This window comes from Bemisia tabaci, chromosome 2, assembly GCF_918797505.1.
Source record: "Bemisia tabaci chromosome 2, PGI_BMITA_v3".
NCBI lineage: Eukaryota > Metazoa > Arthropoda > Insecta > Hemiptera > Aleyrodidae > Bemisia > Bemisia tabaci.
This window is the reverse complement of record NC_092794.1, coordinates 56,315,817-56,343,327: the sequence shown is the minus strand read 5'-3', so window position 1 is coordinate 56,343,327 and position 27,511 is coordinate 56,315,817. Positions and strand designations below refer to the sequence as shown.

The window sequence follows — 27,511 nt, the reverse complement described above, 5'->3', positions numbered from 1 at the left end:
TAAAGGAGGATTTGTTTGCCCGCTGGCCTGCCCTTGTCCTAGTGCACTTGTGACATTTACGTTCTTGTTTCTAACATTAATTTTTATAATTTCAATATCGTATTCATATTCACGTATCATTGGCCATCCTATCTCTATCAGTGAATGACAGTGATCCTATTTTTGAGTTTAGCAAGTGTCAAATGATTGAGATTGATTTCAGTGTTTCATCCCAGCCAAAATGTTTACCATCAAACTTGATGTTTCTCATTAGAACAATGGAGTAAGTAACTTTATTTTACCTAACAATGGCAAATGAAGTCTGGAGAGAATGTGCCTCCTGGCTAACCAGGTGCGGGGTGCTAAGACCTGACCATAAGGCGAAGTGGCCTGAGGCGGATATCTTTGATTTAGCTTTGACGCTTCGGGACGGTGTTTTATTGTGCAACCTGATCAGCTCGCTTGACCCTGGATGTATTGATATGAAGGATGTCAACCAAAAACCGCAGTTAGCACAGGTGAGTTGCATTTGATTTTTTTACTTGGATACTGCTTTCGAGAAAGAGCGATGCCTTCTTGGCCTAGAAATAGCAAAACCATAAGTTGCCGCTCTATCAGTGTTGTAGTGACCAATTTTTTAAATGAATGGTATTTTTCTGATCATTGCTAAAATAAACGGTATCATTGATGGACAACTGTTTTGTCTCTTAATATGCCCAAAAAGGAGTTATCAGTTCCACTTATTACAGAACTGTTTTGTCCAGAGAGCCGATTGTGTAAGAGTATAGCAGCCGGATAAGACATCAAAATGGGATATATTGCATGGTTAAAATAGGGCTGTATCTTGTCTCATCTCCCTGACATAGTTTCAATAATCAGCCCTCTATTGTCCAAACAGTGAACAGTGAAAGGTTACAGTTGAACTGATGGAGGTCCTATTGCACGACTAATGACTAATGAGCGCTTAGATATATTAATACTGTCTTCGGTACATTCTTCACTTTTGGAAACTCCAACCCAACTTTAATTTGCAAGTAATCCTCTAAACAAAGACAGATATAAATGAGACGTGCATGCAATGAACCGCTAGACAGATGCCCTTCTGACAAGAATTGGGCTGCCACACACCAGTTAGAGGTGAAAAATCCGAATTTCGGCAGATATATGTAATCCTACGGATTTTTGTGAAGTCCAGCAACTGATAATATTAGTGGGTTGCGAGGGTCTTACGCAAGATAGCAGCATTAGTACCTGCTCACAAATTTTTACGTTGGCTCTTACGGGAATCCAGGATCTTACAGAACTGGTCCCTGTCCATACTTGGATTTTTTCCTGCATTAGTAAGTAAACAGTTCTTATATGTTTGACAAATATAATGAAAGTAAAGAAGATAGGAAGAGAGTGAAAAGTAAACTACATTCAATACACTGAGCCACCACCTGCAGCACTGTGCACCATGAGGATGGGTGAAAGCTAAAGATTTCATTTTTAAACTTTTGGAAGAATAATTTTTTTTTTCCTTTCTTTTTTTTGTAGATCACTATCTGCCTAGGCAGGCTTTAATGTCTACTTGGTAGTATTTATCTGATTTTGATTTGTCTTCCTATTTCTAGTTCCTGTGTCTGCGGAACATTAAAGTCTTCCTGCAAGCTTGTCATGACTATTATGGTCTCCCTGAGTCAGACTTGTTTGAGCCGTTGATGCTATTTGATTTCACAGATTTCTACAGAGTCATTCACACACTGTCAAAACTGTCAAACTGCCCTAAATTTCAGAAGAAGAATATTCCGTAAGTATTCAGGGTAGCTGCTTTTCTCTGCTGTAACGGTACCTTTACTTGAATGAGTATTTTAAAGTGGAAGAAAGAAGGGTTTTAAATATTCTGGATCCTAAGATCAATTTTTTTAGAGTAATGTGAATACAAAACACATAATACAGAAATCAAGAGGTCTGCTCTCACTTGTTTCCTGATTGATTTATTTCCAACCAAGAACAGAGACAGAGACTTGATGGATGGAAGCAAATTTTTCAAGAGAGTAATTTTTGCCCCAATGGGTTGAAAAATTTGAAATTGAATTTTTGGTGGGAAACACTGTCCACTATCACATAAAACAATTTCTGCTGCTTTAGCCTGATTTTTGCGCTAGTATAGTGCGTGAAGTTGCATTTCATCCAAAGAAAAGACTACTAGGCATGGTGCAAATTTAAGCATTTGTATTTTTTATTATACAAATACACCTTGAGAATGATTCATCGAACAAAAATTATTGGAAGTAACTCTTAGTTAAGATATTAGAATTTTTCGATGCATCAACTCGAACTCCCCACTCATAAATAAAACAATCATCTGCTTGAGTTAAGTCACACACTAAACGTTACAGTGACAGTTTTTACAGCATGAAAATATGACAAACTCAATATTGGTACTTTAACCCAGCTGTTGCAAGTTGTTTGTACTTTGGAGAACACAGGACAGGAAAGTAATATTGCCTATTAAAGCCAGCCAAAACTGTTCTAGGTATCTAGTGCATGAACTGATTCATTTAAATTCTTATTTTTCTTGTGAATGGGAAATTCAAAAATTTCCACGACAAGTGTTGAGTAAAAACTATAATATTTTGGTCAGGAGCTGATTTCAGTTTTTTTTGTTGTGTAAATCTTGTTCTACGTAAAATTTTGAAGAGAAAACATGTATTAAAGCACTTGATTAAAATACTATCTTGTCTAGTAGTCCTTTCTGAGCCTTGAATTTGTCAGGCTACAATATATTTCAAGTTATTTTGTCTTGCGACCATTTTTTTGTTTTTTGAACTACCAACTTTTAAGGAGCAGCTCAGGTTTGATTTGGCATTTTTGTTTCTCTGATAAAAATTTTTGTAAAACACTTCTTCAACCCGTTGTACCAATATCCCAGTTAAAAGAATTTTTTAGCGCTGAATTTAGTGAATGCGGAAAAAAGAGGGAGATACTAAAATATTATCAACTGAGTCATATGGTAACGCAACCAATTGGTGAGAAAGTTGTGCCAAATGTAGCTGTACCGAGCAGAAAAATCTGTATTTTCATTTTATGATTTCCACTTAGCTTTATTTCATGATTCTATGATTGAAGCCTGACCTTCATTGATTTTGTGGGTTTGCCTTAACCCTAGGTCCACCTAAAAAACTTATCATTGACCAAAATATAATCCTATGACATCAATTAAACAAATTTTCTTTCATTTTTATTCTCTCTGTTTTTCAGTGGCTTTTCTGTTCACCGTCCAAGAACATTGTCTCAAGAAGACATTTACAGGAATCTAAACTCAACGTAAGTGATTCATGATGCGAATTATATTTTGAGTAAATTTTGATCGAAAAGCCATGGACAGAGCTAAATTTGAAAAAGGATGTAGTCTTTAAAGTCTGGTTACTTCCTCAAAACTTGTGAACTGTAATTCACAATAATCGTATGACCAGAGAAGGGGGTGCACTGGCGCAAATTTGCCTTATGGAATGTGACTGGATGCAGACAGGGAAAGTCTAACTCAATGGTATTTCCACTGTTGAGGCACCAGACATGTTGAGAAGAGATATTTTAGTTTTCTCAGGTCTAAATTGAATGATAAAAAAAAAAAGTAATGGATAATGTTTTAGGGTTAATTTTGACCAGTAGACGAGGAGAGGCATACCTCAATTGTCTCTTTCTAAAAAAGGAAACATTCCATGTGAATACGGCAGGAGGTCTTTTTTTTTTCTTCAAGAGAGTATATAATTGCAGGAATTTCTAACTCATGTGTGGAGAAAATATTTTTATGTACGTAAAATGAAGTTGTGAAAAAAAATTGTGTCATAGAACATGTACTGCTGAACAGCACTCAGCACTCCCCAAAAAAAAAAAAAAAAAAAAAAAAAAAAAAAGAGGTTTAAAAATTATATTTTGAGTATTTTGGCTCATATTAGAAACAAAACATGTGCCATTAATCTCCCTTTGCCGATATGTGTTTTTATTATTGACCCAAAAATAGTAGTTCCCAGTTGCAAAATAAAGTCCAAACATTCTTTAAGCTCATTCAATATTTTTTTATTCTTGCAACTTTATTTGCTGATAAAGCCAAAATGGCAAATCAGCGCTGAAAATTACTCATGACCTTGAAATTTACTTAATGCAGAAGTAATAAAGATTCTAAAACAATGAATAAGAAGTAAATAATAGAAATAAAACTTAAAATTCTTTAGGCAATTAATCATATCCTCAGCGTTTTGTAGAAAGAAAAAAAATAACAAACAAAATGTTAGTAGACTCGTGTACTTAATCGATTTTCATGCATTCCTAGTTGGACCATGAATATGCATTAAAAAAATAGGAATTCCTTGTGGATCAAAGTTTTAATAAGAAAAAGAGAAAGAGTTAATGATGAGACAATGTTATGAAAGCAGAATCTGACTTCTGTAACTAGTGCAGTTTGCAAGGGTGTTTAGGAAGGCTGAATTTGCTTTCTTGGTGTATTTTCCCCTTTCTTCTCTCTTCATTGCCCTATTACAAATCGCTTTGTTATCACTTTTTTCGTTTATAGCCTTTCTTCTGAGTTGGATACAAATAAAAGTGGCTCGCAGAAAAGTCAAAATTGGCTTCAGTTTAAAATTAAGTCTCCGCAATGTGAAGAGGACGAAGAGCAAATCTATGAGTTTCTTTGCTGTGTAACATTTTCTTCCGAGGTACTTCTTCTCGTTCTGTCCATCTTCTTTATTTTCCTTTTTCTTATTTCTTTATCCTTTAGCGTATTTCTTTTTTCATGCCTTAATCTATTATTCCTCCTGCTCTTGGCCTGCTTTGAGTAGTATCTTGGAGTTTTGTTCCTTGTGGTTGTTACCGTTTTTTTTTCAGTTTTCCAGTCAACACTCCTGTTTCCCCTTTGCATCACTCTCTTTTTTTGTTCCTTTTTTTTCTGGTTGTAAAATTTAGTCGAATGGCAGTGCACCCAGCTTCTCTTATATATTAGTTGCCTCTAAATTTACTTTAAAGTTTTTTAAAACATAGATTGATTTTTCTTTTACTCTCCTGTTAATCATTTATCCATCAATAAATGAAGGTTTCAAAATTAGAAATTGATAATAGCATTCTAGCACAACAAAACTGCTTCTCACTTTTTTCTTCTTCCTGACGGAATAGCGAGCAATGTATCTCCAATTAAAAGCTTCAATTTTTATTTTTTACCCATTAAAAATTTCTCCATATTTCTAGAAGTGATGTCCTTTCCTCTTTTTAAAACTGTTCACGTAAATGGAAAGATACTCTGCTTCATCCTTGTCCATCGCCAGTACTCCTTTGGTTTGTTGAGTTTTTAGATTTTGGAAGTATCATATTACCTTTATTAGGATTTTATATTAATATTGTGGTTGCAATCAGTTACTTTTTATTCATTTTGCCAATTTTTTCTTGACGATTTTGCCTCAATTTTGCGTGCCAGCTGTGTTTTCATCTAATAATTCCATTTTGTATCGCTTGTTCCCCATGTTTACAAGTATCTTTGCTTCACCATTTTGTCAAATTAATGAAATCGCTCATTTAAAAAATAAATTGCCTGAGTCATACTATTATTTGCTTGTTTCATGAAAGAATGTCATTCCAAATTAAAATCTCTTTTGGAAATGTCAACCAATTATAAGCAGTTACCAATCAAAATCAGTGTCTTTAAGTTGCATTAATTTTTATAAAGCTTTGAATATTTTATCAAGTTGCTTCAGCCCTGTTTTAATCGGTGGAAATTTTTAAGTTACAACATTTAGTGTTCACTAATAATTTTCAAGCTTCTCTTTTTAGTTGCTGTGACGTTTTTTTCAAAGTGACTCCTAAAGAGGCATTTTTAGCTTATTATTTTTTATTTAATCTGCATGCTTTGTTTTCACCCAGTGAGGATGTCTCACCTCGTGGTGCTATAGGAGGAGAGCAGTACTCCATGTACGATACTCATACTCACAATGAGGAAATTTATCAGGACTTGTGTTCAATCGATAAACAAAAAGCTACCAATGGCACCCATGTGAGTACTCTCAGAGAAGTTCACTTTGTTTATTCCTGTTCAACTTTGTCCCTCTATTTAAATCTTTTGTGGGAAAAGGAAACTCCATAAACTTCATAACTTCCAGGGAAAGCTGGCGATATTGTTAGAGTTTCACATCAAAGTCATCTCCATTGAAACAGTTTACTCTCTGTAAGGCTACTTCCATTGTTGTCACATCTAGACTTTGTCTGGAGATGGCTACTGCCACCTACGGCATAGAGATGGCTTATTTTAAGTTTTGACTTTTTAATTTCTCTCCAGAATTTGGTATTAATGGCCTTGTTACAAACTTCAGCTGAAGCAAAAAAAAGGAGTTATTCCCGATAGCTATTCACTCCAAAATTACAGTGGAACATGGACGGAGCCCAAAATTTACCCCTTACCTTATTATATGTTTTAGAATTTTGGGGATGTTTGAATTTCCAATATCCTTAAATATAATATGACAGAGATCTTATTTGAGACAAACGAGTAATACCAGTGTGAAAATTTTATTCGGAATCCAAAATGGCTATCATCATGTGGTACACCCTCTTAAATAAAATCATAAATTGGAAAGTATGAACTTTTGATTATAAAAAGAGTTTTTCTGTTTGTTTTCATATGAATGGTATGTTGGTATGATCATATTATCAGGATGACAGAAGAAAGGCTGCCAAAGAAGGTGCTGAATTGGGTTCCTCTTGGGAGGAGATGAAAGGGATGCCAAAAAGTGGCGTTAGGGGGTTGTATGAAAAATGAGACAGTGCCAACACCCTGATAGGCTTTGGAAGGACAGTGGACCACACCGGTCAGGTTCAGTTTGTAGGGTGGCAGAGAGTGCTGTGAAAGCAGTTCATATGAATTTATGTCGAATAGAGGAGGTTTAGGAGGAATCTGTTGGCAGACCATATCAAATTAACGGACTAAGTGAGCCTTAACTTTCACTCTATCACCTGCCTGGCAAAAGTTGCCAAAAAGGTCGCTTAAACATTACCACGATGTCTCTGCAATCATTTCAGCAACTTCTGCTGAGCAGGCAAACCACTTAAGAAATTTAATCAGCTGAAAAGCAAGATGAATAAAGAAGAGCGGAGAACTTGAAGTCGAGGAAATAACGACAGAGCTAAGGCAAAAAGCAATTTTGATTGGAAAATGAAGAGATCGCTGGCTCAAATTAGATCTTTATGTTATACTTTTTGAAGGAGAAGCTCCTAAATCTACAAAGTTCTAGTACTTTTGGACACTTTTCAGCAAATACCAACGTTTCTTTTTGCTGTAATTACTGTTTGCAAGTTGTGAATTTTTCATGCCTTTCCTCATTGTTCCTGAAGATATTCAGCAATTTTGCTTCTAGACTGAATACCCATTGCGCGAAACATCAATCATTGTTTTCTTTTTCAGTTTTTTTTTTTTTTTTTTTTTTAACTTCTCTCATAAATGCTATAATTAACTAGTGTCCCCCCCCCCTTTTTTATTGCAGTCCCTATATTTTTGTATTTGCACCATCAATATTGCGCAGCTGCAAATTGAAAGAAGAAAAATAAGTTCATTATTGTGCTCTCTTTTCAAACGGTCTGCAAATAATAGGTTTGAATTTCATAATATTTCAATCAGAGCTCAATTATAACCAGCCCAATTCTATGTAACAATTGAACACTGCAGCACTGCACTGAAGTCAAAAATATCTTATTCGGCAACCTAAGTAAATATGTGCCCTGTCTGATGCACACATTCCTGGTATATCATTGAAATAAACTTTTTCCGTTTATTTGGATCAAAACTCTAACCATTTTAGATGGAGAACTCTTGAAGATCGACAGTTGCTGCTCAAATAGTTTTAATTGAAGAATTAATATTCACAAATAAAATAGTTAATACTACCAGTATTTACGTTTCTTTTTTTTTCTTCTTTTTTTTAAAAATGACATTGATTTTATGGTACATATTTCTCTTTGCAGGTTCCTACCCCAATTAGTCATAATTTAGAAAAACGTGATTATGTCATCAATGAACTGGTGGAGACGGAGAAAAACTATGTCGATGTGCTTGGTACCCTCCAGAAATGTTTCATCCGGCCCCTCCAGAACGTTTTGAAAGATGATGATTTTAGAGTGATTTTTTGGGGCATCAAGGTAATCCTCCTCTGACAGCTGTTCAGTTTTCTTTCGCACATCACAATTGAAAACACCAAAGGATATTATAGGTGTTTAAATCAAAGAAGAAGAATCAAAATGGGCTTGGAAAAATTATCGTTTTTACTCATATACTGTATTCACTGTATCTAGCGAGCAGGCTTTTTTTCAGAGACCTCAAGAAAAAAAAAATTCCCCCTTTTTCAGACTTTAAAGAATGCCATATTTAATTCCTTCATTACCAGGTTCGGTTGAAGGCGCGTTCTGATAGCTTGCCAAGCTGCTCATCAGGCTGCCTGAAGTGCAACTTGACAGGCCGCTCATTGAGCCCTCCGCCAAGTGTTCTGTAGTGAGAATAGGGAGCAATTCGGTGGAGAACTTATCAAGCGGCCTGTCAGGCAGCCTGATGAGCAGCTCTGCATGCCATCTGAAAGCCCTTTCAGCCATGCGCATACTGCTCAACCAGGTTAAAAATGAAAAGTCATTCAATTTTAGATATGTTCAGTATTTAGATATGGCAACATGTACTGCGGTCAGGCTGATTCTGGTTTAAGCGGACCAAATTCATATCAATTAATACAAAGTTGCAATAACCATGTTATTTATATTATCTTTGCTTGCCTGTAATGATATTTTAAGTTTTTGTGCCTCAGGAACTAGCTGAAATTCATGGTGGATTCTTGAGTCAGCTGCGGAAAGCCACAACACCCAATAGCATGATCAAGCTAAGTGAAACGTTCTTGAATTGGCGAGAGAAATTCTTGATCTATGGCGATTATTGTGCAAACCTCACCACCGCTCAAGATAAAATCCAAGAGATTTGCAATCGTAGTGAAAATATCAATCAACTGATTCAGGTAATTAACTTCCTCATCTCTCTCATTATTTTTAACATTTTATACAAAAGAGGCATGGAAAACTTTTCAACGATCTTGGACACATCCTTTCTATCTCTTTTTTTGTATGGCATACATAATATATAACATATTTATCAATATTCTGGTCTTATTGCCATGTTAATGGACCACTAGACAAAGTGCAAATTTAAGCATTCTTATACATGTTTCTGATTCAAATTTTCACGTAGAAAACGATTTGTGCAACAAATATTACTGTAATAAGCTCCTAGCAAAAATTCTCAACATTATTCGATGCGTAAATTCAAACCTCCTATTCATGAATAAATAGAAATCTACATTGGTCGAATTGCACACTAACCATTACCACAACAGGCTCTGCAGTATAAAAAATGGCAACCTCAGTCTCAATGTTTCCTCTTTTAGGTTTGTCAAGAAGAAGCCAACAACAATAAATTCAAACTTCGTGATATTTTGTCCGTTCCAATGCAGAGGATACTCAAATACCATCTTCTTCTGGATAAACTAATCAGTGAGACACAGCCAGTAAGTATGTTATGAATATAGTTCTTATTTCTTGTTTTATCTGTTTTATTTCCCTCCAAATCATTTCGAGTGCCTGGTATATTTTAGCAAAGATATTGATGATTTCTCCATCAACATCAACTGTCCATGTTCAAGCCTACTAAGGCACAACCTCAAAGCCATAGCATCTGGAATGTAAAAAGACATCTTATTTGTAAAACGGGCTTTGCAAAAAGGATTCGCGACCACACACTCGCTGATTATAGATTAGCCAAGATTAGCAATGAGTTGTATTCTCAGTATGTGCTGCTTGAAAATTTTCTGAAGTGACCCCCTCTCTGAAACGGTTGAGCAATCCTCTGTGTTATTTGTGAAACTTTCACAATTAAACTACTGTTTGGGGAGTATCTATCATCAATCAGAAGTAGTGTAAGAATTTTTTTTATGATGTAATAGGGAAGTCTTGTGTCAGCTTGTTGCCTTAATTGTACATTAAATTTGTCTCAACAGAATCATGAGGACTATCGTGGCCTTGAAAGAGCAAAAGAAGCCATGATTGATGTAGCTCAGTATATCAATGAAGTCAAAAAGGACAGCGACACTCTTCAGATCATGGCTGACATTCAGGTTGGTTTTCAGTAAATGACAGAATATTATTGCTCAAAATTAAAAACAAGTAAAGGAAGCGTAATTTTCAGTCAGTAAATTTAAAATTTAATGTTAAGAGTTTTTGTCCTCTTATTCCTCATTGTCAATCGCCAATTTAAATACTATTTGATATTCCAAGCACATTGTAATTATTTTTGCAACCAGCAGAAGTTTGAAGACTATTTTTTTTTTCATTAATCTTATTTTGACACATTAGCAACCATAAGTATTAATAATTAACCAGCTATAGTGGGTTTTATTTTCTATAGGTCTCCCAAAACATTATTTTCTCACTTCAGCCTGCTGCTTTTACAGTTAAAGTTGTATTTCACTTTTGTCATGAATAATTTTTTCAAGACTGAAGAATGGATTTTTGACAGCTGAGACTTGGAAGGATGTTTACACTAATTCGTTGCCCTAGGGTTTTTCTTCTTTACTCAGGCTGTCTTTTATAAATATTGATGGTGGTCTGAATAATTGAGCTGAAATAACTTCTTTTTGGATGACTGGAACTGAATAATCGAAGTTCTATAAGTACTTCACTACACTATTATGTGAGTGGATTGTTCAAATTCATCACTTGCCCAACTGGCAACCATCTTAGTTTCAAACCAGCACAATCAGTTCTACTATCTTTGACTCAGTTTTGTGTAATCACTGTCATAACTCCACTATTACTGTTTAATTTGTTCTCATCTTCATGGCATTTTAATGTGTTCAGGCGAGTATCACGGACTGGAGTCTGGCTGAAAATATGGAACTGAGAGATTTTGGCCGTTTAATTAAAGATGGAGAGCTTAGAATCAAAGCTCACAATGATCAAAAAGTGAAAGTCAGGTCAGTCACTTTTTATTCATCCGTACGTTTTAAATTTGTATTATGCAAGAGTGTCATACTCAGAAATGCAAATAATGGCAATCCTATAATTCACAAAATACAGTAGGCAATTCTCAAAACTGGTGGATTTTTCTTTTTGAAGCCCATCATTTTTAAAAATTAGGGCAAATCTCACATTTTGTCGCAAAATCTGGCATTCTCTATTAAAACTAAGTAATATTTTATGAGGCAAAGTCGAAATTTGGCTGCAAAGCTAATCCGCAGCAGAAATGGTGGGCGTTTTGAACTTTTTGCACCCCTGCTTTTTGATGTGCTACAGACTCTGAAATAAAACTACTTATTTCACGTTGTCTGCATTGTTGCCTACAGTGGCTACTTGTTGAAATTGACTTGTTGATAGACAAAGAGGACATAATGAGTATGAAGCAAACCTATAGTTAATTTGGATGGTTATCGTAGACTAAGGGGGTAAATGATTGAATAACTAAAGGGTCTCTCGAGAGTTGCCGTTAGTTAAGTCTATTACCTACCTCCTTTGCCCATTGCAACCACCCGCTTCCACCAATAGGATCTCTCCGTATCCTTTGTGCTTTCTTTGTCTATGGTTTTGTCTATAAATTTCAACAATCAGCCTGCAGGCCGTTTACCTAAGCTTACATGACTGTCTGAAGAGTAAAAGTTGTAGCCAAAATATATTTATTTGCTCACTTCTCGGTACCAATATTCAAATGCTTTTATCCAAATAGGAAAGAGAAGTTGAGAAAAATAACAGATTAACCAGCACAGAAAATAATGCAACATGACTGAAAATGATCTGCTGTTTTTATTAATTGATCAAACCTCATTACCTCAGATTATTACATCTGGATTTTGATTTCATGAAATTGACTTTACCACTAATTCAGTAACCCCATAGATTAATTACAAATTCATTTCGTTTTCAGATATGTGTTTATTTTCGATCAAGTCATTCTCATGTGCAAAGCTTTAAAAGTAAGTATAATTCTCTTATATGCGTACAATCAACTCCTGCAAAAAAAAACTCGCAGGAATGAAAAAATTTGCTAAGTGAGCAAGATGAGCTGGTCTGTTTTTTTGCCCATTTAAGCTATGTCAACAAATTTGGTATAAGTAAATTCTCCTGATTGATTAAATCTACTAAGTGAGCAACATTTTTTTTATCCTCAACTATGAAAAACCAAGGTCAGGTAGAAATTTTCTCATTTTTCCTTCCTGATTGTTTCTAGCAATTCAATTTCTACTGATCCTCCTTTACTCTCCTCTTGAGACTCTCATTTGGACGTATTTCTACCAAACGGAACTATGTGCATTGAGACATGAGCCCTGAGACCCATACAAATATATGCATAACAGGGCTTACGGCATAATGCACATAATTTCGTTTGGTAGAAATACATCCATTTATGTGGCTCTGTGACTGCAAAGTGCCGAGGAAGGCCTTGTTGTGCTGATCACTTGTGAATCAGTAAAATCTTGTATGTCTTTCATCTTTCTGATCTTTTTTGGCTAAAAAAGTGGATTGTATGAAAGAACTTAGTCAACTTGTAAGAGCCACTGAGCTCTTTATTCACTATTTTGCTGCCCTGAAAGTGTCAAACAATGGACCACTAGAAAAGGTACGAATTTAAGCATTCTGATACATGTTTCTTAACCAGAATTTCACGTAAAGCACGATTCGTGCAACGAAAACTAATGACTCAAACTCCAAACGAAGATATTAACGTTTTTATCTCACATTGGTCACGAGGAATTTGAACTGCCCGCTGACAAGAAACTCAAAGCTCTACGTGAGTCAAATCGCGCACTTGAACGGTTTCAACAAGCTTCTCAATTGAGTAATGTTCATTTCTCACCATGTGTTGTTCAAACTATAAGCAATTTGCTACTGCTGAGCATAAGCGTCAAGATTGAGGTTGCCAGATTTTTATATCGCAGAGACTGTCATGATAACGTTTAGCGCACGATGTGAATCACGCAGAGCATTGAGTTTTCATGAGCGGGTGGTTTGAATTCATGGATCAAGAATCATTAAATATCTTAGGAAGGAGTTGTTTTCGGTAATCTTCGTTGTGTGCGTCGTATTCTACGTGAAATTTTAGTTAAGAAACATGTATCAGAATGCTGAAATTTGTACCTTGTCTAGTGGTACATTCTTGCTAAATAGAATGGGAAGACAAAACCTCTCTAGCTCTTGCATCTGTTTTTTGTGCAATATGTTTTGCACCTTCTGTCTTTTTCCTGAATTTTTTTCAGATGAATTTCAAATGATCCAACTGCTCATCATCTTTGATGCTGACTAACTATATGGGCTCATGAATTTTTGTTCAGGCAATGAAAAACCAATGAAAAAAAAAAAAAAAAAAAAAAAAAAAAAAAATGAATGACGGTCATAACAAATCATTTGATTCGTAATGAAAAACCCCTCGGAACCACAGAAATGAAGTGACAGATATCTTTTACTTGTATCCAAATGATTTTTCTGTCTTCATATTATTCTGTTTTGAATGTGTTTTCTAAAGACGGGGAATTGCAATTTGTTTAGGGAGACCAATATTGTTTCAAAGAGTCCCTCATGTTGAGAGATTACAAGATTGAGGATGCTGGTTCCAAACGAATACTCCACCGTGAATCTCGCTGGAACTATCATTGGTTCCTGTTGCGGAAAGGGGAGCGCTTTGCCTACACAATGTATGCACGCACAGAGGAGCTCAAGAAAAAGTGGATAAAAGCCATTCAGGATGCTTTGTAAGTAACTAAGATACCGTTTTTCAAGGGCCCCAAGATCATGAAAATTTTAGCTAAAAATGGGGATAACTTCCCTAATTCACCTGAAATCCTGGGATTAGCTTTCTGTACAAATGCTTAGTCCTAGTCCCAGGAAGTTATGTAAAAAGATACAAATATGAGCTAACTGCGAATTGACTGCAATTCCAGCTTTAAAGTATGATGGGATTAGAAGACATTTTGGTCTGATAAATAATAAAACAGGAGATTTTTCATTTTAGAAACTTAAGCATTTTTCAAATTCATGAAAAGATTTGGAGTTGTTCACTTATACAATAAATAATGTAATATTTAAAAAAATTCTCATGATATTTCTTGCGAAAGCTTGTCATTATTTCCAACTCCAGATACTTGTTTGAATAACCATAAACAAACTAATTGGACTAAGCAAAAATTTGAAAAAACTAATATGCTAAGGCCATCAAAGTCTGTCTTGCCTTGCCAGTATGGCTGTAACAACTAATTTTAGCATAATTATAGGATAGTCTCCCTGAATTATAATTTCGTAAAAAAAGTGTTGAAAGTGAATAGATTAAAAAGGTGTTTCTAACTGATTAAAATCCGTCTAATCAAAAGCCGAAAGGGGAGTTGATGTAACAAGGCAGTGCCCAAAGTTGGGTTCAGCCATTCATCAAATGCCAAACCGCCCATTTGGCTATTTCATCAGAGCTTGCCAAAAACTTCGTTTCTGAAAGGTTCCATTTCTGGCATTTTCAAATCAGGTTTTCTTTGCCATTAAAGCCTAACAAAATATGAACAAATTCCTAGTAGTTCAGCTCCTTCCATTCTTTCAAAAAATGAATTTTTTAAAGAAAAAAATTGGGTACCACTGAAATATTTTGATTTGTGATCCTTTATTTTCTAGATCCTTAATTTTGGCAAGGTTCTATTTATCAAATCATCTAAATCAATCAAAATTTAGTAGAGAAGATAACAGCTCTGTTATTCTTAAGAGTCAGCTTTATTTATGTTTCAACAACTTTATATATGCAAGTTTCATTTTCTGTCACAGTGACAATATCGAGCCATCGACATGCCGAAACACAGACCACAAATTCTCCATGCACACTTTTGAACGTCCAACAACGTGCAGTCATTGTAGCAAATTTCTGAAAGGCATAATCTATCAAGGGTACCGTTGCGACAAGTGCTATTTGGCAGCGCACAAGCAGTGCATCTCTTTTACTGGTCGTTGTGGGCTCAAGCCACCCCAGTTACCGGCCCGTCATGCATCCCCGCTGAGTGATCCTCTGGTTGCAGAATTACCACAGGCAGTCCCGCCACTTCCGTCCGACTGGTCATGGTCTCCAGCACAGTCATCCGATCATGGTCTCACCGATTATCTGTGGTTTGTCGGCTCCATGGGTCGGGAGACAGCTGAGAGGCTACTCGAATGGCAGATGGACGGGACCTTCCTGCTCAGAATCAGACCGCAGGGACCGACGCATCCCAATGAAACTGCCTACGCCCTCAGCTTGAAGTAAGTACTCAGCACTGAAACACCAAATACTTCTCTCCAATGATTATCTCTGGGAAGGAATGCAAGTATTAGCAAAGATTTAGTGAAGACTGATAGCAATCAATATCTTTTTCTACTTTTACTAAAGGAGATGAAGTCTTAAAAAATTGAGAATGCTAAACTGCTCGTTGTAGCCAGTAAAATCCTTAAAATTATTTTGATTGAGTATGCTGGACCAAAGTACGCAAAAGTATTCAGCTTGGAAGCATAAAAATCCAGTTTTAATCATGATTGCTTCAATCATTGAGCATCAGTAGGCGATTTTCAGCGAGAGGATTATGTTAAGTTTTTGGCTTACTGCCAACCTTCAGCACAACAGAAGAAAGTTCCTTCCAGGCTACAGCACGCCTGGAACCTGTGATCTTCATGTTCGTGGCAATTGAAACCACATCCAAAATTTTTAACCCACCTCCCTAGGTGGATCGAGGAATGGATGGATGCAAATGTTGATTGCAAATCATTGAACCATAGAGTTTAGCTCTTGACCTCTGGTAAGTATTTTTCTTTGTCAGTTCGCATACCTTTCTAATCAAGCTCAAAAGAGAGTCAAATTCACTGACATAAATTTACCTTTTGTACATGCTGTGCCAATGTAACATCTTTCAAAATGCAGCTCATTAGCTTCAATAGAAGGATCTAATCATGACAGGAAAACACCGAACTTTTTAATCATTATCAATTCCTGGAGGAAAATGAAATGCATTACTTTGTCTTTCTTTTACAGTAGAACCGTTTAATTTAAGTATTTTTGCCTTCCCTTCTTGTAGAAGCGGTATTCTCTTAATCTTTCTTGGATTTTTCAGTTTTTCTTTATTTTCTTTTCAGGAGTGATAACAAAGTGAAGCATATGAAAGTTTACGAACGGGAAGTAGATGGAACTGTTGAGTATTATCTATCGGAATCTCGCTTTTTTCGATCTCTTGTTGACCTCATCTCCTGTTATGAGCATACAAGTTTAGGTGAAAACTTTATAGGGTAAGATTAACATCCAAACATTCAGCATATTTCAAAGGCATTCAGCTTTTTTTTCCTCCTTTAATGGACTGCTAAAGCAAGCGAGGATTGAAGTATTACATGAAAAGTTGACTTCCATAAGTTTCACATGGAACATTTTGAACATCTGAGATCAGGGATCAGGGCTAAATAACAGTGTTATTAAAAAAATAATAGGTTATAGCTCTATTATTAATGTTTGTTGACTTATCTATAGACCAAGAATTAGATTAAATCTGTTTTCCTTTATTTTATAAGCTGTATATGTATACTCTGGTGATTAGTTACTCTATTAGACTATTCGATTATCTTGCTATATTATTTTTGAAAGGGACGAATCAAAATTTCTTCTCATTTGACACTTCTATCCCCATATGCAAGCAAGGACACTGCCTGGACAAATGAAATTTGGAGTTTAAGTTATATGTTTACCTATTCATTCGCATATAAAAGAATAGCTTATGCACATGCGGTGCTCATACTCCTGTGATCAACATGTTGCCTGTGGAGGGCTTATGAGCTCAGCTTAAAAGTACAATGCAATTGCGCCACATCAGCACAATGACAATAGCTACCTAATGACTGTTGTCTGTAATCTTTGGGCTAAAATTATTTTGCACTTGGTTTAAAAAATTTTCAAGTGTTCAGAAAGTTTTCCCTTTTTTAACAAGTTTTTTTGTCGGTGCAGCATAAAAACTTACTATAGTTTATAGTTTAAAATGTTGTAGAGCTCTCATAGTTAATAGACTTTTTCTGTTAGTGAATGTGTATTGTCTTTCATTTGTCCCTAATGTTTTCTTTGCAGACTAAATGTTCAACTACAGTGGCCATTTAAGAGAATAGTAGCTGTGGCGGAATTTGACTTCAATCCCGTTGAGCCAAATCTGTTACCTTTGAAGCAAGGATGTCAAGTCATCGTACTAAGCAAAGAAGGAGACCATAAAGGATGGTGGAAAGGCAAAGTGCAGGATCGTGTAAGTCTCAATCTAGATTTTTCCATATCAACAGTTACTGACGTTATCCCTTAAGGTGTAGCTTAGGGGAGAATCAATTTCTCACCCCAAAATCACAACCAGTGTCAGCTTTAAAATTTTACAGTGGTGCTCAAGACCAATCCACACAGGTCAGTCATTCCCGTGGATGAGTTTTGGTACTCTACTGCGCAGTGACGTAGTATTGAGTGCTTGCAATGTATTTCTTATGGGAGCACCCATTGTGACGTAGTATTGAGTGCAGCTGAGTTAGGGCCGGGCGGGGAAGTTGCTCTCAAAAAGATGCGCAATGACTGACCTGTGTGGATTGGTCTTGGTGGTGCTTGAACATGCCTTTTCTCACATTCACCCTCACAGTAGGGGGTAGTTGGAAAGTATTTTTTCTGTGGCAACTTCAAAGGTTTCATCTGGAATTCCACGTTTTGTAAAAACATCCTAAGCTGTCTATTTCACAGCACCAAGACCAATTTTGTCAACAGGTTGGGTTCGCTGAAAATGTTACTTTATTCTTTCAGAAAACGTTAAAAATTACCCAGTAATTTGTGAAATGATGATCAGTCATTCATCAGATAATGAAAAATATGGAAAATCTACATGGTTGCGAACACAAATGCAGGAATAGTTGGAATAGTCCCATGCCTGGCAACCTTCACTTAATTGTAATTTATCTTTTTTTTTTTTTTTTTTTTTTGCCTTTAATTTCAGTAATTTCAGTTGAAATGTTGGTCAAATTGAATACCTAAGTTCATGAGTTCATGAGTTTTATAAGCTTTTTTCCTTTTTCTTTTGGAGTCAGAAGCACTTACAATTACATCTATAAATAATCAATTAAATTCATTTTTTTTCTTTTTTTCAGGTTGGGTTTTTCCCTAAAGTCTTTGTTCGTGAAATTACAGACAATTTCAATATTGAAATGGACTTCCACTCTGCTAACTAACTGTATTCTTTTAAATTTGCTGTTTATTTTTAGACTGTGATATATTTACAATTAAGTTACTTTTACCTGGCATCATGATTTCGTACTCATTTTTATTTATTGCTTCTAAGGTTTTTTTTCTTTTTTTTCTTTCAAGTGTAGTCCATTCTTGGCTTTCATTGATTTGGTAATTGTTAAGTTCTTATTTTTGCAAACATAGCTTGCCCTTGTTACCAATGTATTCGCTCAGTTGCGCGCTAGATAACTGCGGATTCTCAAATCCATTCTAATTTGTAGGAATAAATGTTAATGTAATAGGACTAGTTCCAAACACAATAAGTAAATAAAATACCTGAATGGCAAGAAAATTCCTGAAAGGAACGAATGCTTAAAAAAGAAGGGAATTTTGACTTGACATTAGGGTCTTAATTGGCATGATTGCTCGGAAGCAGGTCATAGAGCAAAAACAATTGCTCATGTTTGATAATCAATGCAACAGGTTCACAGTTTCTAGATAAGACTTTGAGTTCAGCCAGCGCCAGGGAATAATGGGACGATTTAAATCATGACTGTTATATTATAAATTGAGACTTGAAGTAGACAATTTTTGCTCAAAATTCGCTTTTTCGTGCCTTATTTTATGCTCAAAGGACTGTCGAGTTCATTGTTAAATGTGACGTTTTTGACACTCCCCTGAAAATCTGTCATGGCGCATGTTATAATGTTGATGTCAAATGAGTCCTAACAGATTTTGACCGCAACAGAAGATCTGCTGCCTTTAAGTTAGCATTGAAAGTAAATAGTAGAATTAAGATGCAGATCTTCTGTCTCACTCTAAGCCTTTTTTTTTTTTTACACAATTTTGAAGGGGTAAAAAAATGGAGAAGAAAGGAGAAGAGAGAATCATGTATGTTTTTTTAAGGTAAGAAATTTTCTCCAATTTCAAGCCATATCAATCTACCAAAGCCAGAAACTTTCGTCTTCAGTTGAGTTGGGACCTGCTGTCGAAAAGTTGTATCCAACAACTGGTTTGTTCTAGGGGGCTCCTAAATGTACTCAATGGTTGAGGCTGCCGAGGCTTGAAGTTAGTCTGTCAAAATCATAAGTTTCTCATCCATATCATCTTTATCTTTCTTTTGAATTCGTCTTATAGCTTAAAGCTGGTTGCACCGTTAAGTTGATTCCAGTATGCAAAATCAGAATCGCTCACCATCATAAACTTATCTAGAAACTGTGAATCAGCTCAAAACAAAAATCAGCTGACTGAGACAGCTTTTCAGACTCAAAGAACTTTTCAAGAAGTCTAATTAGTAAAATCAAGGACTCATAAGAATTTTCCAAGATTTTAAAAAAATTTAAGTCTAATTTTGAGGGTACACAAACATGTTTAGCACTTAAGAGAATGCCTTGAAAATTGAAGTTTTTTCCTTCTCTTGTATTTTTATTCTCTGCTCTCGATTGGTGAAGATGCAATTGTAGGACACTATTTGACATTTTGGAAGTTATAGAGAAGGAGACCAATTTAATGAGCTGTTGTGTACAAATTATCAGATGATACAGAGGTTAAAAACCTTTAAGCTCCCCCCCCCCCCCCCCCCCCAAGAATTCTAGGATTTTTCAAGCGGTCTTGAACCCTGTGGGAGGAATCTGTTTCTAGCTGACCTGTAGGATGTATTTGTTAGTGATGACATCTGCAACATGTTACAAAAAATTAATACTTATGTTACTTTCTCACAACCAATGATGGAGCAGTTGAGTGGAGTACTGTTAGAAATGTATAAAAATGTAAGTAACAATCCTGGAGGTCCTCCGAGAACGTTCCAGATGTCGTGCAATAACTTTTTTGGACAATGTTTAAATGTTAAAAAAATTTTACCAAGAATTCAAACTCCACCCACCAACACTCAGTATTGTTCTGACAAAATGGGAATTTTGAGCACTGCAGCAAGACAGTCGTGATTGTCACCCCAAACTAAATATGATCGATGTAATTGTACTGTGTAGCTAAAGCCTGCCACATAAGCTGCCCTTTTAACAAAGTCTTTTGCTTTCTTGGTTTTGTTAAAGAAGTATGTTGTTTTTTTAATAAAATTAATTTGATTATCTCATCAAAGCATTTGTCTTTGACACATTGTTCAATTTTTTGATCAAGGGTGGGCTCATTTTATCGCCATTACAGATTTCCTATGATTACTTCATTTTCCAATTCCCTGACTGTTTTTGCCTCTCCTTAACTCCAAAGGTTTTAAATAGTCTAACAGTCGATCAAAACCGTAGGATTTCTTTTCTTTTGATTATGCTAACTTTCGCCACACTACGGACAAAATCTTCACTGCTAGAGACTAAAATTAAGGGAAAAGGCACTCTGAAGTTGTTTGCCTTCTCTCGAATGGTACCGGCTAAAGTTGCTTATCCAACGTACTACTCAAAAAACTCCCTAATTTTTCTCATGAATTTCCTAGCTTTTCCAAGTTGCCGTAATGGCCCTGACTTCACCTTAAGTCCAAATTTTCCATCAGACGTAAAATATACGGATAATCACATACTAACGCAGAAATTATAAAAGGAAGTCACAATTTAATATGAAACAGGAATTGAGGCTTACACATTTTTTTGGATCATGATTATTTCTAATGCGAGATTTATAAAAGTTTCAATTTCAGATCAAACATACTTTTATTAACAGATGAAGTTCCATTGTAAAATAGACATTTCCAGATTTTTTCTGGCACAATTTCAGCTATTCAAACCCTTCCTTGAAAAAAGCTGCCAAAGACATGGAGTTGTTCTATAATCTACTTTTATTTAAAATAATAAGGAACAAATTTATTCTTTTTTCGCCACCTAGAGAAAATTTCCAGAAAACTTTGAAAAATTATGCTGGCAAATTTACATTCTCAAATTCAACTGCATGAGGACACTTTGCCCTGGATGATAGTGTTATGGGTCCATTGCATTGACAATAAATTGAGTGACACCATTTTAAACTTAAATATCACAGCCTATCGTAATTAAAAATAATCCTTAATCCTAATTAAAACGGAAATAAATAATGTGGTGCCACTAAGGAACCTTAACATTAGGCAAATGTTCAAAGGAAACAGAACTTCAAAGTAGCTATCAAATGATCAGAGAACCTTCCCCTCAATCCAAGGTTATACTATTATTACACTTTTGAGGGATGAAATCTGAGGGTAAGAGTGTACCTCATTACCTCCTACACAAGAAATATTAAAATGGATGGGCAGAAAGTCATTTTTGGTCCGCCATTGGAAATTAAGGGAAATGATAATCCAAGATTCGCTGCTGTTTGTATTTTCACAATGTTACAGCAATGACAAACGCGTAACTTTTTACCAATCGTAAAATGGTTGCGATTAAAGAAGAAGACCATTCCTAAAATTCTTAAAATCTCCCCATATTTTAATTATAATTTACTTTTCAAATTTGTAACAACTTAGCGTTATGTAAAATGGTTTTGTGTGACAAAAAAGTTCTGTAAGTAAAGTACTGATAAAGACATCGCTGGAATACATGCAGCTATCAATCCGGGATTATCATTTTGATTTGCAAATCAAAAACAAATTTATTTCCACTATATTTTCTACTTACTCCTGCAGAGGATGGATTCTCACCTTAAGAACTGTGATTGAGAACAATGCCAGGAGAGAGGCGTACTTTAAAATATACACATTAATAAATTCTCCCCCCCCCCTCCCCAAACTATTGATAGATTTCAGAACTACAGGATCTACGTTTAAAAAATAGCCTTTGGTTTAACCAACTGATCCGCATACTTTGTTGGGAAACCATTTCAAACGTTAAAATGGGCTTTTATTTCTTTCCCAAATACTGTACTGTTATTGGATACCCTTCCTCAGGCATCATCAATCTGTTGAATCAGTGAAAATAAAAACACACAAAAATTGAAACGTAAGAGAGACACAAAAAGGTGCATAGAAGGTAAAAAATTTACCAAAAAAAAATGATTTTTTTTGAGATGCTTAAAATGTCTTGTTATAAGTCTGTGTCTTAGGTGCCAAAAAGTCTTTCTTAATTTTTGTAACTCTTGAACATTTCCATTTTTTGGAGTTGGTGTGTCTTCATTCCCACTGGTTCGAGTATGCTTCTTGTTGCCACTCCTCTGATTTCTTGACGATCAACGGTTGATCAAAACTCACACAGTAAAAACAGTGAGTGCAGCATTAAAAATTTCTTGCTAAAAGTTACCTAAATTGTTCAATTAATTCCTTTGGTATGTCGTTGGCTTAAAAACTTTGAAAGAGAAATACAACACAGCATAAAGTTATGTAAAAAAATATTTTAGAAATTCAGTTGTGTACGTAGTCCCTGAGGACAACTGACTGAGAAAATAACAATCATTTTCAACGAAAAAAATCTTAAAAGTTACAAGAGATAAGGCTATTTGATGTATACACGTTGCTATTTGATGTTTTACTCTAGAAGATTATTTTCAGTAAAACCACTTGAGAAAAGGCAAAAAAATTACAGAGATCAGGCAAAAGTTTTTAATTTGCTATTTTTGGAGATGTCAGCAGTAATCTTTTCATGTAACTGGCCTCAAGAAGAAGCATCCTGCTTATAGATATGATTTGATAAAATATTTAAACTTTGTACACTTGATTGTTTCTGGAATTTCATTTCCAAACAATATGTCAGCAAGTGACACCAAGTACAGTGTTATCAATAAATTTACTTTTATGCTTTTGACCATTTTACGGCTCATGGACTGGCGGTAAAGTTACAATCAACAGAAGGTGTAATAAGTCAACAGTGAATATCAGTCGTATTTCATGCCAAATTGCTTATGTGGTCGAACAAATTTTGGAGTGGGGTAGATAATATGCCATGCTCATTTCAGCATTAAAGTAGATGCAGTAATCAAGATGAAGGATCTTCCGCCTCATATTGAAAATTAGTCAACTCATAAGCCATGGACTCTCGTAAACAACTACTTACCCAAGTAGCATTTCTTAAGGTGATTCGATGGACGCCATATTTTGTGTCAGAACGGCATGCGATATATCGCATCAATTGGCTCCATTTTTTCAGCTACTCGTCATTTTTCTCCAATTTTGAAATCGCAATTCTGTTGTCAGGCGGCTAAAGCACTCACTTACCCATTTTAACAAAGAAATTCAACGTAATAAAGGCGTGGTTTTTTCAGAGAGAAAATATCGCATTCGAGTGCAGTTTCAATATCAGTATCGAATACGTTGTTTTTTCTCTGAAAAAACCAGGGCCTTTATTACATTGAATATCTTTGTTAAAATTGGTAAATGAGTGATTTAGACTCCTGACAACAGAATTGCGATTTCAAAATTGGAGAAAAATGACGAGTAGCTGAAAAAATGAAGTCAATTGATGCAATATATCGCATGCCATTCTGACACAAAATATGGCGTCCATCGAATCACCTCATGGAAAAATCGCCAGGATCATCAACATCTGAGCAATTATCCTCAATAAACGAGCGATTTATCTCTTCATCTCGCGATAAAATCGCGCTTTTATTGCCCGACAATTTATCGCGATATTTTCGAAATAAAAATTTATATATGTGGCAATTTAATCTCGATTTTATCAACAAAAATTGATCACGATTTTATCAAACCAAAGATTGCGATTTGTAGGGATTTAATCGCCATATATCGCGATTTTTAATGCGATGATATCTCGATATATTGCCACTGATATAACCATGATAACCAACCGATAAAATCGCTATTTATCGCGATCGCTGCTACTTGGGTATTTACCTGATGGTGTCTGCAGAATATGTAATATCAGTCTGTCAAAGTAAAAATGTTAACTTTTACAGTTCGGACTTGGATCTCCATTTTGATTTTGTAACTAAAGTGGCAACTTGTTGGCTAATGCGCTTGCAACCACTTGTTGAGAAAATTTTCTCAGGCTTGGGACCAAACGTGACTGTTTTGAAAACTTCATTTACAATCTCTTCTTTGTTATCTGGATGAAAACCGTAATGATAGGTCAGCTCCTTGAGAATGCATAATCGAACGTGCGACTTTTCTAGTGGCAAAAATGGAATGTAATGGTCGATCAGATTCGATTCAATATTGTCACTAAACTGGAGTCCCCCTATAAAGAGAAAAGCAGGGTGACAATTAGATCAAGTCTGAGCTATTACTCATTATAGAAGTTCATGAGTGCTGTAAAACATACTATGCATTAAATTGATGTAAATACATCAGATAGGTAACCAGTAAAATTCAAAGTAAAGTACCTACCTATTCATGATATTTTACAAAAATACTTGTTGTAACCAAGAAGGAAGAGAAGATTGGCCCTCAGGAGACAGAAATTTTGAGTGACAAGGGTAAATTTCAAGTGAGCAATTTTTGTCAAGTCAGGTTAAAAATTAGCATTTGAGTTCTTCATAAAACAGGCTCTTTGGTGGTCCGAAGGACAAGCAGTGATAATTTAGTTAATTTTTGTGTAAATATATATATTGAAAGGTCAGCTATAAATATAATATAAGGAACCTTAGACACCAAAAAAAATTCCAGCACAAAGAACAGATCAAAGGTTTAATGGGTGAGGGACAGTTTAACTTACCATCTTCGTTGAACGCTCCTGAACGAATGACATCGTCAAAATCATTCAAAGATAAATTGTTTCGATCGATGCCTTCGTTCCAATATTCAAGGTATTTTTCCATGATTGCTCTACTTCCGGTGTTGGACAAGAAGATAAAGATGGCTTTTTTAGCCTCAACACCCTGCACTTCAAAACGATAGTCTAGGTACGGTTTGAGGGTATCGAGCACTCCTCTAGGTATTTTGTCTACTTCGTCAAAAATGAAGATTGAATATGGACAATTGTAGAGGGCATCCTTTATTGTTTTCTCCAGCTCGTACTAGTAAAACAAAATTAGAAAATGGTTTTAATAAAAAAAAAAATGACAGTATAAGTGATGGAAAACTATTACACAATTGCAGTTGAGAGAGGTAAAAATCAGTACAGTTCAAGTATTCTGCACTTTCGTGATAATAGCATGATAAAGAGACTACTTTCAACCTTCCATTTAGTCTTGCACATAAAATGTCTCTCCATATATTTAGCTGTGTACACACATTCAACATAATTTTTCTTAATATTTTATTTTAGAGTTAGAAATAAAGAAATAATTTTACTCTTGACTTGTTGCATGCTATGATAAGCTTGAGGACCAGACACCTTAGTGTGTTTATGGAGCCACATTGGGCTCATAAGGGCTTAAAAAGGCATGGCCTGGCTGGTGCATAGGAAACAGTTTGCAACTTGCTTTATTATAAAAATATTGGCTCACCTTATAAGTGTGGATATGGCGCTCCAATGGGAATTGTAACCTCCCATTAAAGAAATGGACAAACTGACTCTTTCGGCCAGTCTCTAAATTTCTCCTGAAAGTATGCTTCACGATAAAATCTGAAACATAATTCTTCCCACTCCCTTGCATACCATGAAAACTCAATACTAGAGGCTTCTGATTTCTGTCATTTTTAGCATAATGTGACTTGACAGCATAGCCGACACTTTCCAGCACCAGGGGTTGACCGAATAGATTTTCATTCAAATCATGCTGAAAAGCTGAAACAATAAATGACGCACTTCTTAATAAAAGTATGCTACGATTGCAATAACATTTATATTCAAACAATTAAAAACAATGCTACCTACCTTAATTCTACAAGGTCTTGCTGACAGCAAAGAACCTTTAAGAAACGTTATTACAGGCTCCAACTGAATATACTTACAGATTTTAGTACAAGTAGTCAAACAGTAATAAAGTCATAAGACAAAGATTGTATTATTATTAACAGGGCGGACGCCTGAAAAGAAATGTTGCCTCCTATACCCATATACTGGGTGGAGAGGGTACGGGGATACTTCCGCTGAAAGGTCATCCCTGAAATTTTTTTTGAAAATTAAACATGCTGAGACAAATTCTGCTGCTATTTTTTACTTCCAAGGGGACTCACTGAGACATCTGGAAATTCATTTCCTTCTCCTGTAGTCGTTTCTATCTACCTAGAGGATAAGTACCAATCCATTTGCATACTTTTCTTCCCATTTTCAAATATAAAATTTTCCTTGCATCTGCTTTTTTAATTTTACGGATCTCAGCATCTAATGCTTTTCTTCTTCATATACAATGACACTTAACAGTTTGAAATTTATGAGATAAAAAACCAACTGCTTGCACACTATGATTCCAGAACAATGGCAGTTGCCACATGCCGAGGTATCCTTACTTTGAAGGACAACCGAATTATTAATCCAAGGAGCCAGAGTTTTACTGAATTGGCATAGCACGAGGAGTCTTAGAAAAACTCAGAGCCCATGAATGTTTGATCGACATGTGCAGGAATCAGCAGAGAAATTTCAGGCAGTCTCTGCTGCAGGATGCAATCATCTGATGACCCATCATGAAAAAAAATATTAACTGCGGCTGGCTTGCATGGTAGTTGACAACTCTGAACTTACGTCATCACTTCGGATTACCTTGCCCCCTTCCTGAGATTTGAATGTTTACTTACACCGGACTTACACCGTTGTTGTATTCGAAGTTACAGTTTAGAAAAGCAGAAGCAAAGTTGAATGAAAAGTTTGGTCATCTGAATTGGGCTTCACTTGGGCAGGTCTGATACTTGCTTTCGACGAGACGTTTCAGTGTTATCCACCCTTGCAGCTTTCAGTAGATCTCTAGGATTTGCTTCAATGAGATCTTTCAACCCTAAATAAAAAACGTGCAGAAAATTTGATAAACCATTTGACAAATGGTCTTGCTTATTGACTAGGGAGATGGGCTCCGGCACAAATGTTTTCGTATGAAAATAACTTGCAGGAATTGGAAAATAAGGAACATTTACTGAATCGAACTTACCATTGAAATCAAAATTTATCCAATGTTTGTTGCACTGCTCACCACCAGTGATAGTAGCCCAAAGGGTCTCGAAAAAAGCCTCCGCTTTGTGGGTGCCAGCGATTAACAACAGCAAAATCACACGTTTTAAAATGAGCATTATCGAGGATGAGTTACCTCTGAGATTAAGGAGAATGATCTATGAAAAAAGAAGAAAAAAAGGTACATGTAAAAGTGACCGGTGAATAGATGTGAAAGTAAAGTGGATGATTGATAATTGATAAGCGCGGCCAAAAAGGAAAACAACAACAAACCAGAACAAAAAATTTGCCGTTGCCAAATTGAATGCCAAATTGCGAAAACTGGATTATTTGATTGGTCCATAATGTAAAC

At 35.6% G+C, this 27,511-nt stretch overlaps 2 protein-coding genes across 3 annotated transcripts; one reads left to right on the top strand and one right to left on the bottom strand.

Annotated features, from left to right (window-relative positions):
* The first annotated feature begins 5 nt into the window (after positions 1 to 5).
* Vav (Vav guanine nucleotide exchange factor) lies at positions 6 to 20,341 on the top strand. Of its 2 annotated transcripts, none has more exons than XM_019047239.2 (15): positions 6 to 497; positions 1,593 to 1,768; positions 3,223 to 3,288; positions 4,535 to 4,676; positions 7,963 to 8,136; positions 8,790 to 8,993; positions 9,420 to 9,539; positions 10,029 to 10,145; positions 10,888 to 11,003; positions 11,948 to 11,996; positions 13,567 to 13,769; positions 14,821 to 15,288; positions 16,153 to 16,302; positions 17,126 to 17,294; positions 18,169 to 20,341. In XM_019047239.2, the coding sequence occupies exons 1-15, from the start codon at positions 288 to 290 to the stop codon at positions 18,247 to 18,249; spliced, it is 2,445 nt and encodes an 814-aa protein (XP_018902784.2). In that variant the 5' UTR covers positions 6 to 287; the 3' UTR covers positions 18,250 to 20,341. The 2 variants fall into 2 exon arrangements, with proteins under 2 accessions (XP_018902784.2, XP_018902786.2); XM_019047241.2 differs by lacking the exon at positions 4,535 to 4,676 and adding an exon at positions 5,872 to 6,001 and having other exon boundaries at positions 8 to 497.
* A 544-nt stretch (positions 20,342 to 20,885) lies between these two features.
* LOC109034219 (torsin-1A) lies at positions 20,886 to 27,413 on the bottom strand. Its single transcript, XM_019047242.2, has 4 exons — positions 27,140 to 27,413; positions 25,562 to 25,842; positions 24,829 to 25,129; positions 20,886 to 24,351 (listed from the first exon to the last, which is right to left on the bottom strand). Exons 1-4 carry the CDS (start codon positions 27,276 to 27,278, stop codon positions 24,065 to 24,067), a joined length of 1,008 nt encoding a protein of 335 aa, XP_018902787.1. The 5' UTR covers positions 27,279 to 27,413; the 3' UTR covers positions 20,886 to 24,064.
* Positions 27,414 to 27,511: the final 98 nt, after the last annotated feature.